Below are 13,708 nucleotides of genomic sequence, written 5' to 3'. Positions count from 1 at the left end.
CTGACACTGGGGAAGATGCTGAGCGTTTGCTCTTATCTTCTGATAAAAGTTTCAGAAGAAGCTATTTAACTCAAAGTTGCTGAGCGCTAATAAGGAGATACCAGCTGGGTTATAGGTACAGGTAAGAGTAGGGTCTGTGTTAGAAAGAGGTTTTATTCTTGTACCTAATTATCAAAGATACCGTATTAAAGCAGAACCAGGGCCTTCACCCAATTATGTGTCCATTTTCCCCAATCAACTGCATCTCTAAATCACAGTGGGTGCTGCGCAGAGCTGAAGGCCCATGAGGGGAGAAAGAATAAGGCATGGCCCAACACAACAAGCGCTGACAGTGGTAGTGGATCCTACAAAGCTTTGTTAATACAGGGGAAAAAAAAAATAAATCTCAGCCCCTTTGCACGTTGATCAAAGGGGGAGGGTGGGTAAGTACCTCCCCCATGCTTTGAGAGACTTGTGCTCAATTATCCACCCCCACAAAACCCGCTTTCTTCTCCCTACCCTAGTCTAGCGGAAATAGTTGGGGCAGTCGTGCGCAGTCAGGTTCCAGGCTTCATCAAACGCCTCCACGACCGGTGGGAGCAGGGGACCCTCTTCACTGTAGTCAAGGTTCTGCTCTAGCTGCTCCAAGTTGGACATCCCAATGATCACTGCATCTCCAAGAGAACCCTGGAAAGCAGTAAGAGGAGTTGCTGATCCCAGAAGAAACCTAGTTCACCTCCCAAGCCACCGCGGGCCAAACTTTAAACATTTCTTTTCAGTAAAGAACATCCAGTAACTCCTGCCGCCACAAAGTTCTGTTCACAAGGCCAGAACATCTCCCAGGTCATGCCAACTCCTCGAAAGCTGCCAAATCCTACTTTACAAGAGGCTACGGGAATGTTTTGGGGAGATGGGGGATACAACCATTCATTTCCTAGCCCAATGACTGAAGTCATCTCCTTGCAGGAAAGTTGTCTGCGTGGGAAGCCAAGACCCCAGTAATTGGCACTTAAAATCTTCCACTTTTTCCAATCCTATGAACACAGGATACCGTGGGGAAATGCAGAGTTGACTCGCTCCTACAGCCTGGCAGGCTGAGTCCATACAGCAATATTCACTTTGGAACGCTGCAGGCCCACGGGATATGCAGATTAAAAGAGAACTGTTTGTACGCAGACCCCTCCCTGTTTGTGTGCTGCAAAAGCTGCCCAGTTCTGCTGGTGCTGTGCGGGCTGCCAGCTACAGTCGTGTCAAGCTCTTACCTGCAGTTTCGAGTGATTGTACAACCAACGCAAAGCAGCGGAGGTCAGGCTCGGTGCACTGGAGCCGTAAGCATCTTTCAGAGCTCTTTCTACTAGGGCAATTCCTTCAAAATTGTGTTTTTTCCAGTACCTGCCAGAAGAGAAATCACTGTCATTGCCCTTGGGGCCCCCAGTGAATTGTACATCTATATTCTAATCAAGTATGAAAGGCTTTCAGAAAGCCTCATACAGCTCTTCGTAGCCTCTGAGGACCTCTGCAATCCCCAGCTGTGAGTTGGGAGGAAGCTGAGCCTAAAAACCACACTGCCACGCTCAGTCACAAGGCGCAGCCCGTCACGTGTGCAGACATAATCACTGCACGAGCTTCAGTTCTGCTTCCTCTCGGCTGATGATTAGTGTGGGGTTTTTTACGTAGCCATTCCTGCCACATCTCCCTGCTCATTTGTCAGCTCAAAACATACCTGTCCCTGTAGGCTTGAGCCCAGTCATTCCCAAAAAATCTTCCAGTGGGCTGGCGTGTGTCTTTGTCCTCATACTTGTACTTGCCGGTCAACAACCCTCCTGCAAAGGGTCAGCAGCACGTTTAGGGATGGACTGGCTCTTCTACAGCCCCCATTTCACATGTTTTTGTCTCAATTTCACCCTTTTCCTCCCCATACCTGCAAGCGGATTGTAGGCGTAGAACCGCAGTCCATAGTATCTCAGGCAAGGGAACAGCTCAGCTTCCACTTGGCGAGTGGTGGCATTGTACATACCCTGCACAAAGATGAGGGAGACAAAGAGCTTCATACGCTAGCTCGTGACAGCGAGCACAAGCACCTGAGCGGCCTCTTCTCCACCCTTCCCTGACAATACTCTTATCCAGAAGAGCAGCTTCGGGTCACACAAGGTTATTATCTGCTTAGGAACAGACTTCCTAAAGCATTGCAAATAAAGCAAAAACTTTTTAAGTTCCGCTTCAAGGGACTCACTGACTCAAGCAACAAGTGTGTACTCAGCTTTTTCCAAGAAGTGACCTACTGACCTTTCTAATCATGCATGTCCTGAAAAGACCTGCCAGATAACTGCAGCAGCTTCCTTTTCTGTGTTTATATCTGGCACACTGGGGGCTGGTCTGAGATTTGGGGCTCCCAGACCCTTTCCCACGGTGACTGACCATTGCTGTAAGGACAGAGAACCATCTGTATGCTGTTCTGATCTGAACCCTCGTATACTTTTGGTTTGATTCATCTCAGCCTCCACAAAAGATCTGCCGGACCACGGCAAGCCCCCATCCCTCACCTGGTACACAGTTGGCATCACCCAGTTGTTGTATTTGCAGATGGTGCAGATTTCTGCGACCTCCCACGCTGCGTAGTTTGATAGACCGAGTTCTTTAAACTTTCCCTGCAGAGGAATAAAAGGGTATTCAGTTCCAGACTGCAAGATGCATACGGTGAAAAGGACAGTCACCGAATTTCAGTCCAGAGTTTCTGCTCATCCCTGTCCACCTTTTCTAGATAGACTATGAATTATAAGACCTGACAAAAAAATTTCCCATATTCTGTTCATTTTGAAGTCACACCTTCTAATTTAAATGGCGCTATTAGATTAATGCAATTCAGGAATTCTTCACCCATTACCAGAGCTAATCTTAACCTACTCAGTTAACATGGCTGAAAGCAAAGTTCAGATGTTCTAACGTTTCTAAGAGCTTTTGAGAACAAAGGGCACCACGTGAACATGCATGCAATGGAGCGTCAGTTGTTTGGCTTTGCCCTGGTCATCTGTGTTCCCACTTCCTAGTGTTGCACAAACCCGGCACTGCAGAAGGGCACAACAAGCAGCCCTGGTTTAAAAAGGTGATGGGAGGGACTCAAGAGATGGTCCAGGCTTGGACTTCCCACTTTACTTCTTTGTGCAGCTCATTGCAGGCACGCAGCGTCTCCTCCACCGGAGTCCCGTGGTCAGGAGCATGAAGGTAGAAGAGCTCCACACTCGCCCTCTTCAGCCTCTCTAGGGACGTGTCCAGCTGTGATCTCACACTCTCGGGCTTCAGTGTCTTCCCATCCCAGGGATTGGCCTTGGTGGCAACTTGCACTGGCAGAGAGAAAGAAAGAATGAGCAGGGACGTTTCCACCTTCAGGAGGGGAATGGGAATAAGGGACATAATGAAAGCATTGCTCAAGGGGTTTCAGGGAAGGCCTCCCTCCTTGGGGACCATGTCAGCCTAGCAAGGGAGGCTCTTCTCCTTTGGGGCTGCAGGTCTGCCCTAGATAGGGAGGCCCCTCTCCTCAAGGCCTGGGGGTCAGCACTAGCAGGGGAGTCCCTTCTCCTCAGGGATAGTGTCAGCCTGGCAGGGAAGACCCCTCTCCTCAGGGAATGGGACCCAGCAAACTCCCTTCTCAGGGACGGTGTCAGCCTGGCAGGGAAGACCTTCTCTTCAGGGAATGGGCCTCGGGGAAGTCCCTGCTCAGGGACAGTGTCAGCCTGGCAGGGAAGACCCTTCTCCTCAGGGAACGGGCCTCGAGGAAGTCCCTTCGCCTCAGGGACAGTGTCAGCCTGGCAGAGAAGCCCCTTCTCCTCAGGGAACGGGCCCGGGAGAAGCCCCTTCTCCTCAGGGACGGTGTCAGCCTACCAGGGAAGACCCTTCTCCTCAGGGCTGACCCCTTTTCTCTGAGGCCGCCCCCCAAACCCCCAACCCCAACCCCACTGCGACCGGCCCCGGCCGTACCGGGTTCCGTGCCGCCAGCCAGCAGCGTGCCCAGGATGCGCTCGGACTCGCCACCCGCGTACATGTAAGCGGTGTCGACGAGGCGGTATCCGCGCCGCAGGAAGGCGCGGAGCAGCGCGGCGCTGGCCTCGGGCCCGGCGCGCCGTCCCACCTCCATGGCGCCCAGCACCACACCGGGGCGCGCGCCGCCCGCCGCCATCATCGCCGCCGCCGCCACTGCGCAGGCGCGGCCGGCGCGGACCGCGGGGAAAGCACCCGCCCCGCCCGCCGGGGGCAAGGTCCCGGCGCGCATGCGCAGAGGAGCGGCGCCGGTTCGCGTCCCCGAGCCCCTGCCATTACCCGGCCGGCTCCCCCCCAAAAAACCAGCCCGGTTTGAAGAAAAAAACAGCAAGTTTCTGGAAAAGACGGCTTTCAGAAAAACGGCGAGCTTCTAAAAAAGCAGCAGGCTTGCAAAAAAAAAAAACAAACCGGAATTTCCCCCAAAGCAGCAGATTTGTGAAAAATCCCAGCAACTTCCCGAAAAAGCGGCTGATTTGGAAGAAAAGCAGCAAGTTTCTGAAAAAGCAGCAGGTTTGCAGAGGAAACCCAGCAAGTTTCTGAAGAAGCAGTGGAGTCGCCAAAAAAAAAAAACCAAAACAACAACAAAAAAACCTCACGTTTCTGAAAAAGCAGCGAGTTTCCAAAGAAAAATAAAGCCAATTTCCAATCAGCTGTGGGCGAGCGAGGTAAGTCCCTGTTCTGTGAGGATGCGCCGGTTGGGTTTTATTTTTAATTTGAGGCCAAATCCTGCCGGGCTGATGGCCTTCCCGGTCGGGTCATCCCACCGGACGCAAAATTAAGGCCAGTAAAGGTGTATTCGCCAGTAATGAGTATTTTGCAACACAAGCCAGCTTCAAGCCGCAGCCGGAGGAGCCGTGAGCCTGTTGCTAATATAGATATATTTTTCCCCTTAGTATTATTAAATTTTTTCCCATGTTATTGCATTTTCCTAAGCGTTATCCGAAGAGTTTTGCTGCCAGACGCTGATAAACATCCCTCAGCTGAGCTGAGCACTGGACACCATGGATGCACGGCGCTGGAGGGGTCTCCCACCCAGGAATTTTTCTGACTGTCCCAACGGCTCCCGCTGGGTGATGGACGTGTTCAACGAATGCGCCCAGGACGGCCAGGACATCGCCAGCGTCGTCCTGGGTCTGGTTTCCATCTTCTGCTTCGCGGCTGCCTCTTTTCCGTAAGTATCGCTCCCAAAACCCAGCCGAGCCCTTCCCTTGGTACAACACTCCTCTCTAAAGATCACATTTCAAGTGCAAGCTGCCTGAATTATTAAATCTACCTGGCAAAAGCAATCTGGGCTTGGAAAATTTGGGTTTAACAGGAAGAGAGGGAGCAGGCGGTACAGCCCCAAAGCCTTGGTTGTTATTATATTGTTGTTGTCATGCTTGGCAGCTGTAATAACCCATGTAAGCCAACTGCAATGCAGTCGTTGCAGGTCATGAGTGCGGAAGAAATGTTTCCAGGAGCCCTGGGCTTCTTGGAAGTGCTGGGACAACCGTGGCAGAAGGGGCCGTGGGGGGTCGCACTCGGTCTCGGTGTATCATCAGATTATTTCGTAACCGGAGAGGCAGTTCCTGCAACTGGTGCTTCTCCTCACTGCTTTCTGCCCCCACACGAAGGACAGATCACAAGGGCTTGAGCCCAGCGGGTTGCTGCAAGCACCCAATGGGTCACAGGACTTCTCATGGGGGCCTATTTTCAGGGGAGTATGTGGCTTTGCTAGAGGAAATCTCTGCTTTTCCTCCTCCGCCGAGTGCTTTGGGTGGGTGGCAATTGCAAAATGATCCAGGTGGGAGCAACAGGGAATCCTGGGGATGGTCCCCAGGTAGCGCTGAACCAGCCAGGGGTTATGGTTTGTGTCTCTGCCCAACTCTCTCTCTGCAGGCAGTTTTACCAAGCCTGCAAAACAGGCATCATGGACCGGGCTCTATCCATATATTTCCTGCTGGGATGGCTGGGCGGAGACCTCCTAAACCTCATCGGTTCCTTCCTGGCCGATCAGTTGCCCCTGCAGGTACCGACGGGGGTTGGTTCTCAAGCTCCCCTAACTCCAGGGAGGAGGGATGGGATGGGTGCTGCTTAATCCAGCACCGGGAGCCAGAGACCCAAACAGCCCTGGGGATGCTCCCTTCTCTCCCAAGGATGCTGGCTCATTCCATCCATCCCAGCTGGAAGCCTTTCTGCAGGTGGGACCAACTCATCCTTCTCCCTGCAGGTTTACACAGCTGTTTACTACGTGCTCGCAGACCTGGTGATGCTGTCTCTCTACTGCTACTACAAAGTGAAGAACCGGGGTGGAGGATGTGAGTTGGGGTTACGAGGGTGGTGGGGCTGCGTGGTCCCCTTGGCACATCTTCCGGGCTGGCTTGTCCTCGGCTGTGGAACCAGGAGAGGGAGGAATCCCTGCGGGAGATGCATTGGGGCAGAGATGCTTTGCAGATCCATTGATGCAGCTATTAGATGCCTCTTACTGCTTGCTGGGTTTTTTTCTTGGATAACCTGAGGACCTATGAAAGCCAAAGCTAGCAAATAGCTACTGGTGGTGCCTGGGGCTTCTGCAAACCCCTGCAAACAGCCATGTGCAGTGTCCGGGTTGAAAACAAACCCCCTGTGAGTTGCATTAAGTATAGAAAGAAATGACTTACTGCAGTGACATGGTGACTCCATCTTGGAGCTGGAAACCGCAGCCAGAAGTCTTGACTCAAGCCAGCACTTTAAAGGAAGGGGTGAAGTTTTTGAGCTCTTTCGGGGTCGATACTCCTCTTGCAAATAATGGCAGCCGTAACATGATGGAGGACTTCCTCCCTGTTTGACTGGAGTAAAAAGGGCATCTGAACGGGGCTCTGCAGTTCTTGCAAGGCTTAAACAACAAGAAAAAAAATCCACTTTTTAGCACTGCAGCTTTCTGTGAACTACAAACAGGCATCCCTTGGGATTGGTAACTGTTTAACTTACTAAAGCTATTTGAACTTATTAAACCAATTGATACTTGGCCCATCAACTGTATAGTTTTGTTAATGGTGGAGAGCTTGTTTACAGAATATGATACAAGTCTTGCTGTCAAAGCAGTGCTTGGTCTGGCAGGGATTTGAACATGCACTGTTGTGAGTTAAGACAGTGAAAAGCTTCTAGATGGAAGGGATGATTTTTAAGAGCCCTAAACCCAAAGAAACTCAACTGCTCTCGATCTGCTGAGATAAGAGCAGTTTCCTCCCTGATAACTTAGAAATTGCCCATATTGCTGCGAGATAAAACGACCGCAGCAGCTATTACCCAAATTACTTGGTGCCAGAGATAAGAGAGAGCTTGAAGGTTTCTTTACGCAGAGGGGGCCCTGGCACCCACCAGGGCTACTGGGCTGCACTGGGGGCTGATGGAGGAGCCCTCCCTTACTAGTTTCTGCTTGATTCCCTGCAGTCGCTACTCCAATCAACGCAGCCTTTGTCTTCCTTTCCCTGGGGATGGTGTCGACCGTCTCCTTCCTGGGCAGAGGTGCTGTCGTGGCGCAGGACCTGGCGACGTTTAAAGGGAGGTCCCTGCTGTCCGCTCACGTGGATGAGCTTGGGTCGAAGGTGAGCAGGTTCCTAAATCTGTGTGAAGGGGGGAGAGAGGATAAAGCGTCCGGTGGGGTGGGCATGCCCTGCTGAACGAGTGTGACCCTGCTGAATGCTCAGCGGGGTGAGGGATAGATGGGGAGATCAAAGGCTGGGTCTTGGCCCTGCTGTCGCCTCGCACGCAGCTGTGGCGTGCGTGGGAAGCGTGTCTCTGAACACACAGGGGCTGCTTGCGGCCCCCTTGCCTTCCAGCCTTTCACCAGGAGTGAGATCATTGGCTTCACCATCGGCTCCATCTCCTCCGTGCTGTACCTGTGCTCCCGAGTCCCCCAGATCTACACTAACGTAAGTGCCGCACGGTGAGCGGGGCAGGACGGCAGCCTGGTCCTGGGGACCCCCTGGGGTCCTGAGATTTCAAATTGAAGAGGGCTGGTGGGATCATCTTTATCCTCTTTGCTTAGAGGTCCCAGGTCCTCATCTCTGATCATTTCATAAGGGACTATTTTTCTGTATTTCTGCTCCAAAACCTGATTCATTTTTCTCCCCTCCCTTTAACACACTATTATTTTGAGGGTGGGGCTTTCATTTTGTCCTTATTTACAAGCAGAAGTGGAACTAAAAGGCTCTTGGCATTGAGTCACCACCTTTTTTTCTTCTTTTTTTGGGGGGGAGGGTGACTAATACTACTTTCTAGTGAGATTTTGGAGAGCTGCACGCAAGCTCCCCTCTTGGCCCTCCTCCTTCCAGTACAAGAGGAAATCCACCACTGGCATCTCCTACTCCCTCTTTGCCCTGGTGATGCTGGGGAACTTGCTCTACGGCCTCAGCGTCCTCCTGAAGAACCCCGAGCCGGGGCAAGGCAAAGGCGACTACGTCCTGCGCCACCTCCCCTGGCTGGTGGGCAGCCTGGGCGTCCTTTCCCTCGACGTGGTCGTATCCTTTCCCCGCCAACGCTTCCCTCCAGTATCGCATCCCGATGGCAAGGCTTTGCAGGGAGTGATCCTGCCTTGGGGCAGGCAGGGTTAGGCAGGAGCGGGTGGGTTGATGTTGCTCAGCGGTTGCTTTTGAGCTGTGTTTGCTTACCTGCGTGCCGGTGAGTAACTTATGGTGTTGCAACAGCAGAATGCTTCAGACCCTTGTTTGCATTAAGCTCTTTGTCCTGTTTCCACCTCTCCTGGCACAAACAGCCTTTTTTCAGGTGGTGAGACCCAACGCGTCATGTAGATCCCCCCTTGCTTGCGTGAAGAGCCTTAACCTTTTCTCAGATCTCCTTCCAGTTCCTTGCTTATCGGAGAGGAACACCCGCTGCCTGTGGAGAGAGGGATGCTCTTCTCAGCGAGCGGGGTGACAGCCTGGAGAGCTGACAAAGGGACCGGCCCTGGAGTGAGAATAGGATGATGCAGATGAGAAAGCTGGCCTTAATGCCGGGCAAACGGGCCCCTCCATCCTGGTGGCTCTTGGGAGAAGAGGACCTGAGCCAGTGGGTGACATGTTGTGCTGCTAAGACGCTAAGCCCAGCCAGGTGGCAGAGGGTGCTGCTGAGAGACCTCGTGGCTCCTTGATACCAATGGTGCTATCGGGATAAACAGGGAGTTATTTGATACCTCAAAAGGTTGCTCTTTGCTGCTCTCACACCCAACCGCTGAGCTCGGTCACTTGTGCTTTACCTGCTGTCTCTCCAGGGTGATCTGGAGCTTCCCCAGTATTGGCAAATGTTAGAAGAGCCTAAGGGATTGCGGGGAGGGGACAGAGATGACTGACCTGCCATGAACACGAGCACTCCTTATCTCTGTGGGCCTCATGTCTCCACCAGTGAGCTCTTTCTGGAAGATATAGCAGTGACTGGAACCAGCTCAGAAGGAAGGAGCAGCATAACCAAAGTGTTTCAGTCCACACATACCTATTTTAATTAGCACGGCTCATATGTCTATAAAAAAAGTCCCTGCCCCACGTACCTCCTTTGGTTTTATTTTGCCGGTTCATCTGGCAGCTCCTGCCTCTTTCTTAATGCATGTCATAGTCCCCATTTCTCTGACTTCTCGCTTCTCGCCTCACCCACGTTTAAATCACAAGGATTTCTTGGGGAAGTTGCTTTATCACTTTCTGGTTAGCTGCAGAGGCAGTTACCCAGGCAGAAGGTGCTGCCTCCCTGCTCAGCCTGGTTTTTGGTCCTAGTCTCTCCCATTGATGAATTTATCCCCCTCCCGAGGCCCTGCACACCAGCACGGTGGCTCCTTGACCGCAGCAGGACTGGAAGCCGTGGCGGTTTGGAAAAAGCCATGTCCCCAGCAGGAGAGATGCTTTTGGGTGGGCAGGGGAGAGCGGTGGCATAGCCAGGAGATGGCTGCTTCAGGCCAGCACTGCGGGCTCCCTCCTGTGTGCCGAGCTATTTCTGCTGGGGAGGAGCAGCTCAATCTCACTGGGCAAGCAAGAAGAGTATCAACCAAAGCTTGCAGGCCCTTCAAGAAAAGTTAGCACTTGTCCTTTTAAAAACAAGGAACTTTCCTTTTCTTGCAGTCACTCTTAGCTTTTCTTTTTGCTCCCGTTTTCTCCCTCTCCAGCTGCTTTCCCGATACCCAACACTTCCCTGCTGCCCACCCATGCAGCTCCCTGCTTCGTGCCCCTTTTGGGTTTAGCTGTATTATCACTAATTTACAATTAGTCAGTCCCATGACATTTGTCCTTGCCAGTATTGGGAGCTGAGTCATGTTTTCAGAAAGGAAAATTATTTTTTCAGGCTCTTTGACCCTCCCTTCAACAAAGCTGCTGGCTTTTTCACTCCATTAATTCACAATTCTCATGGTCGATGGGGCTGCTCGCCTCTTCCCTGGCCTCGAGCCAGCAGCATTTCCTCTGCTTTTTTCCCTAGGAGTTGCAGAAAAACATTTCATATCCAGTACTAATACAAACCACAAGCAGATTCCTAGCAAGGTAGAAAGCACAGCTTCGTTAGACCTCAATACCTATTTATTACAGATAAAGACCCTGGGGCTTGGTTTTATTAAAGGAGTGTTTTCTGACATTTGCTAGCTCAGCCCTGAAGTGCTGGGGAAGGCACAGTTGGTTTACCAAGAGCGGGATTTACTAAGCTGACCTACGGCAGGGGGGTAGGATGGAATTTGGCACATCTACCTTATGGAAAAAAAGCTTCATAACACCAGATAATTGCCATGTACCAGCTAACCAAGAGATTTTCTTAAAATCAAAAAAACCCACCTCTAATATAAGGAGGTTAAAAAAAAAAAAAAAAATCTATGTTTATGTGCCAGCAACCATCTAGGTGGTGGTGGATGGAAATTCATGTCGCAAAAAGGCTCTCGCTGAGGTTATCATCCCTCCGAGACTGTAATGCAGCCCTGTCCCCCAAAGAACCTGCAATTTAAGATTTTGCAGAGGCAAGTGTTAAACCAGAAAAGGCACAGACCAGAAACAACTTGTCCTGGAGTGAGAACGTAACCCGGTGGCAGGCCGGGGGCTGTAGCAGCCCAGCCAAAGCTGGAGGTTAGTACGCAAACCATCAGGTTCCACTGCTTTGAGAAGAGAAAGAGGAATAAACTGCTGCTGCAGCTGCATCAATCCTGCAGCTTGTACCTGTACGACTGCTCTGCGGAAAGGGTATATCCCTGCACACAAGCAGTTAGGGTGTCCCTGTATACCCCAAGCCTGTACATTAAATTTATCTGAGATGAGATGTGGCTTTGGAGAAGGAAAACAAACCCCCTGAAAGCTTTAGCACGCAACAATTGGAAACAGGCGAGAGGAACGGCGAGACTCCCCCCTCCTGGGCTAACACACTCCTTTCTGAGCTTTGAGAGTTCACGGAAACTCATCTCCAACTTCAAAAAAGGTTCTGCCTCAGACAGGACCAAGAGACGACAACAACAGAACCTCAACCTGTTCCCCTTGGGGATCCCAGCTTCGAGGCAAGCACGTGCGCACCTTTCCCCAGCCTGCGTCCCATATGAGCTGCATTATACAGACCAGAGGCCCCCGGGTAAATACTGCGGCACGGGATCGTAATCACCTGCAGATGTCTGGATGTGAAATAGGTCACATTAGAAAAGCAAAATTAAGAGCACGTTAATCAATATTAATGCCAACAGTCTCAGTTTACACAGGTTCTCCCAAAGGCTGATTCCAACGGCCACGTGCAGGAAGAGCCCGGCAGGTATTTGCTTTCTCAATTTTGCCAGGATTAAGAGTTTGTTCTAACCAAAGCACATTGAAGTAGGCAGTGGACCTGAAGCTGAGCAAGGTCCCTCTGACCACCACACATTTAAAGAGGGGAAAAAAGTCTGGATGAGGTTCACAAATCACATGGGGACCAAGCAAAGAAGGAGCTTTTGGGTGAGCACCAATGCCTGGAACCATCCACCTCAAACTGCCGAGTGAACCAAAACGCCTCTCCTGTGCCCACCTGAGGGTTTCGACCCACGGGTTCCTCCCCCCACTGTTTTTAACACACCCAGTAAAGCTGGACTAATCCTTCTTCTCTCGATACATCTGTTCCATGTTCGCTGGCTGCCTGAAGCATCAATCCCAGCAGCGGGATGCCAGCATCCCAGCGCCAGCATCCTGGAAGTACAACAGGCTGACGAGTAAGCAGCTATGTAACGCTCCACGTGTGAAGAGCAGCCGTACATCACACCCTCTTCAAAACAAACAACTTTCAGCTAATCTAGTTGTGAGGGGAAAAAAAAAAAGCTTTCTTGCTTTCCATGGCCATATAATCCAGCAGGTGGTTGAATTACAGATATGCTCGGTGTTTGCCTTTGTTTTCAGGCACATCTATCTACCAACAGGCAGAGCGACTGCTTCCAGTTGCTACAAAAGGAAAACGTTTCCAACACAAACCCCAAGTAACACTGCAAGGAAGGAAAGAGAAATAAGGAGGACACCAACCGCACACACTGCTTCCTGGGATTTTTTTTTTATTTTATTTTTTTGTTTTAGTCTTTTTTTTTTCTCTTTTTTTTTCTTTTTTTTTTAGTATGGAGGCTCAAGTATCAGATGTAGATTCAATTTAAGCTTTACAAAAAACAAAATCAAAACAAAAACCCCTTTTGCATTCCATAAAAATTGACAGAAAAGCGCCTTGGAACCAGGCTATAGAAGAGCAGAACTTTCAGCAGGTCTCCTAATCAACGTCTCCTTGCAAATCTGGTTTAGTCAGTATAGTACAACACCAAGGAACACCCTCTCTTCCCTCCCACCCACCAGCCATCCCCTGTGCCCAGCCCCCAAACATACGTGGAATAGATTATTTTTTTTTTCCAGTTCTTCCTCTTTCACACACCACAGTATTTAATAAATTTTTGTTTTACATTTTTTACACCAATGTAACAAAAGGCAGGAGGGGGTGGGAAGGAAAAGACAAACAATGATCGGTGTTTATGCATATAAATGGGGAAGGGTGGAAGGGGGGGAAATACATGGACTTCTACAGAAACGTAGCCTAAGGTCTCAATAGTAAAATGTGGTGCAAAGTAGGCCTCAGAGACTGAAAAAGTTTGTACAGCTTTATTCATGGAGAGAAGATGGCGTTGCATGGATAGTACTGAATGCAAATTGTGACGTGACGTAACAGAAAAGGGCAAGGGGGGGATGAGTTTTCTAAGAAAGGAATCTAATGAGTGCATGGCATGTCTTGTTAGCATGAAGAGTATTTTAACTTTGCTGCTTTCTCTTCAAAGCCTCCACCAGGTCGTTTTTAAGAGCTTCTTGTTTTGATTTGTCTGCAAAAGTCTGCACAGACCTGCGGGGAAAAAGGAAATGCAAGTCAAAGGCGATGCATTTGAGAGAAGGCGTTTTTAACAGTTCTCCTGGCATGTGAGTCAATAGGAAGGAGAAGCACCTCAAACCAGGCTTAGAGGGAACAAAACTCAGCTTGCCTGTTTTAATACAGAAAGCAGAAGGCAAAGTGAACACTTCAGTGAGTATATCAAAGCGAAATTCACTCTAGCAAGGATGGCACCAAGAGACACGCTTCCCCAGAAGTTCCACTCGGCCTCCAGTTGCTGGAGGGTGATTCCCAATTTTTTACGTTACAGATTGGAAAAACCCCAGTGTACCACCAGCGAAGGGTGTTAGCGCTCTCGCTCTCCCAATGACCGTGGCGGGAAGGCAGAGAAAATCCAGCCTCCACC

At 50.6% G+C, this 13,708-nt stretch overlaps 3 protein-coding genes across 4 annotated transcripts in view; 1 reads left to right on the top strand and 2 right to left on the bottom strand.

Annotated features, from left to right (window-relative positions):
• Positions 1-133: 133 nt before the first annotated feature.
• Positions 134-4,254, bottom strand: AKR7A2 (aldo-keto reductase family 7 member A2). The gene is made up of 7 exons (XM_075027528.1): positions 3,955-4,254; positions 3,133-3,320; positions 2,523-2,627; positions 1,901-1,997; positions 1,703-1,802; positions 1,242-1,371; positions 134-666 (listed from the first exon to the last, which is right to left on the bottom strand). Exons 1-7 carry the CDS (start codon positions 4,244-4,246, stop codon positions 505-507), a joined length of 1,074 nt encoding a protein of 357 aa, XP_074883629.1. The 5' UTR covers positions 4,247-4,254; the 3' UTR covers positions 134-504.
• Positions 4,255-4,489: 235 nt separating this feature from the next.
• Positions 4,490-13,305, top strand: SLC66A1 (solute carrier family 66 member 1). Its single transcript, XM_075027529.1, has 8 exons — positions 4,490-4,679; positions 4,948-5,185; positions 5,893-6,022; positions 6,224-6,311; positions 7,426-7,580; positions 7,815-7,907; positions 8,310-8,495; positions 8,828-13,305. Exons 2-8 carry the CDS (start codon positions 5,016-5,018, stop codon positions 8,924-8,926), a joined length of 921 nt encoding a protein of 306 aa, XP_074883630.1. The 5' UTR covers positions 4,490-4,679; positions 4,948-5,015; the 3' UTR covers positions 8,927-13,305.
• Positions 13,068-13,708, bottom strand: part of CAPZB (capping actin protein of muscle Z-line subunit beta) — a 61,929-nt gene continuing 61,288 nt past the window's right edge. For both annotated transcript variants that reach the window (XM_075027530.1, XM_075027531.1), the window contains one exon: positions 13,068-13,317. Coding sequence is in view for 1 of the 2 variants with exons in the window: in XM_075027531.1 (XP_074883632.1) it covers positions 13,230-13,317 (88 nt within the window). In the remaining variant the exon portion in view is untranslated. The remainder of the gene's footprint in view (positions 13,318-13,708) is intronic.

The sequence above is a fragment of the Buteo buteo genome, chromosome 5, assembly GCF_964188355.1.
Source record: "Buteo buteo chromosome 5, bButBut1.hap1.1, whole genome shotgun sequence".
Taxonomy (NCBI): domain Eukaryota; kingdom Metazoa; phylum Chordata; class Aves; order Accipitriformes; family Accipitridae; genus Buteo; species Buteo buteo.
This window is presented reverse-complemented; position numbering and strand designations above follow the sequence as displayed.